Below are 1,581 nucleotides of genomic sequence, written 5' to 3'. Positions count from 1 at the left end.
ATATTACATACGTATTATATATATTATATATATATTAGGGGAGGGAATAAAAGGAAGAGGGGTAACAGTACAACGATGTATTATCTAATTAATTAAGAAGAGAGAAGTAAATAAGAATAAAGAAATAAAAAGAAATAATATATAAATAAAATAAATAAAAAAGAATAAATAATAAATAAATAAATAGTAAATAATAAATAATAAATAAGAAGATAAAGAAGAAGAGGTAGAAGAGAGCACACGGACAATGAATAGCTGCCTATACACCTAAAAAAAGAGGAAATTTAATTATAAAAAGGAATAAAAAGATAAAAATAAATTAAATTAATCAAATTTAATTATAAATAAGAAGAAAAAAGAAGAAAAAGAATTAAATTTCCTTATAAAAAGAATAAGAAGGAAAAAGAAGAAAGAAAGAGAGGCGGTATCGGCGATGGTATTACTAGGAGCTGCATGTACACCCGAAGAAAGAGGAAGAAAAAGAGAATAAATTGTTTATATTTATATAATTAAATTAAATAAATTAATATAATTTAATTATATTTAATTTATTTTCTTTTTATTTTATAAAAAGAAGGAAAAAATACAAACATTTCTTCTTCTTTTTTATATAACAGCAGCAGCAGCAGCAGCAACAACCCCCCCACGGTGTATAGGCAGCAACACCCCTGGTGTATAAATGGTTGTTTATTGGGGTGTATATGCACCTTTATCCTTATAAACCCTTTTTTTATATTATTTACTTCTTTTTTACCATTTATTTATTTATTAATACCCTTATTATACTCTTTTTTTATCCTTTTCTTCTTGCTTAGTGTATAACACAAAGAAGAGGCCCCCCTCGAGGGGAGCAGCAAACCCTCTCTAGTAAGAAACACGTCAATTATTTGTTGTTGCTGCTGCTGCAGCAACAGCAGCAGCAGCAACAGCAGCAACAGCAAAAGCAACAGCAGCAGCAACAGCAGCAACAGCAGCAGCAACAACAATGTCGTCCTCTAAGAGCGGGGCTCTCTCTGCCCTAGAGAAGATAAGAAAACAAAGAAGAGGAGAAGCAAAAGCAACAGAACAATATGAGGTAAATTAGGGTTTAGGGTTTAGGGTTTAGGGTTTATGTCTCTTGTTACCCCTAGGGTTTAGGGTTTAGGGTTTAGGGTTTGAGAATATATATGAGGTTAATCTGTAGGGTTTAGGACTATACAGGCATTAGACCTCTCCTCGAGGGTTTAGGGTTTAGGGTTTAGGGTTTAGGGTTTAGGGTTTAGGGTTTAGATAGATATATAGAGGGAGTTGCATGCAGAGGAATAACAGCAGCAAAAGGAGATAATATAATGGAGGAAGAAACAGCAGCAACAGCATAACGAGGAGCAGCAGCAACAGTAGCAGCAATAGAAGCAGCAGCAGCAGCAGCAGCAGCAGCAGCAGCAGCAATAGCAGTATTTCTTCCTCTCTGTTTATTGTTCCTTATTATCTCTCTTATATGTCTCCTTTTTTGTCTCTTTTTTTCTCCTTTTTTGTCTCTTTTCTTCTCCTTTTTTGTCTCTTTTTTTCTCCTTGTCTCCTCCTTTCTCTTCTTAGTGTATA

General features: G+C 33.3%; 1 protein-coding gene across 1 annotated transcript in view; it reads left to right on the top strand.

Moving 5' to 3' along the window:
• Positions 1 to 985: 985 nt before the first annotated feature.
• Positions 986 to 1,581, top strand: part of EMWEY_00054750 (DNA polymerase alpha catalytic subunit, putative) — a gene marked incomplete at both ends in the record, with an annotated part of 4,282 nt that continues 3,686 nt past the window's right edge. Inside the window, one exon of the mRNA XM_013480153.1 lies at positions 986 to 1,075. Within this exon, the coding sequence (XP_013335607.1) occupies positions 986 to 1,075 (90 nt within the window). The remainder of the gene's footprint in view (positions 1,076 to 1,581) is intronic.

This window comes from Eimeria maxima, genomic scaffold (genome assembly GCF_000499605.1).
Source record: "Eimeria maxima Weybridge genomic scaffold, Emw_scaff1676, whole genome shotgun sequence".
NCBI classification, from domain to species: Eukaryota; Apicomplexa; class Conoidasida; order Eucoccidiorida; family Eimeriidae; genus Eimeria; species Eimeria maxima.
The sequence above is the reverse complement of the archived record's forward strand: the minus strand, read 5'-3'. Positions and strand labels throughout refer to the sequence as shown.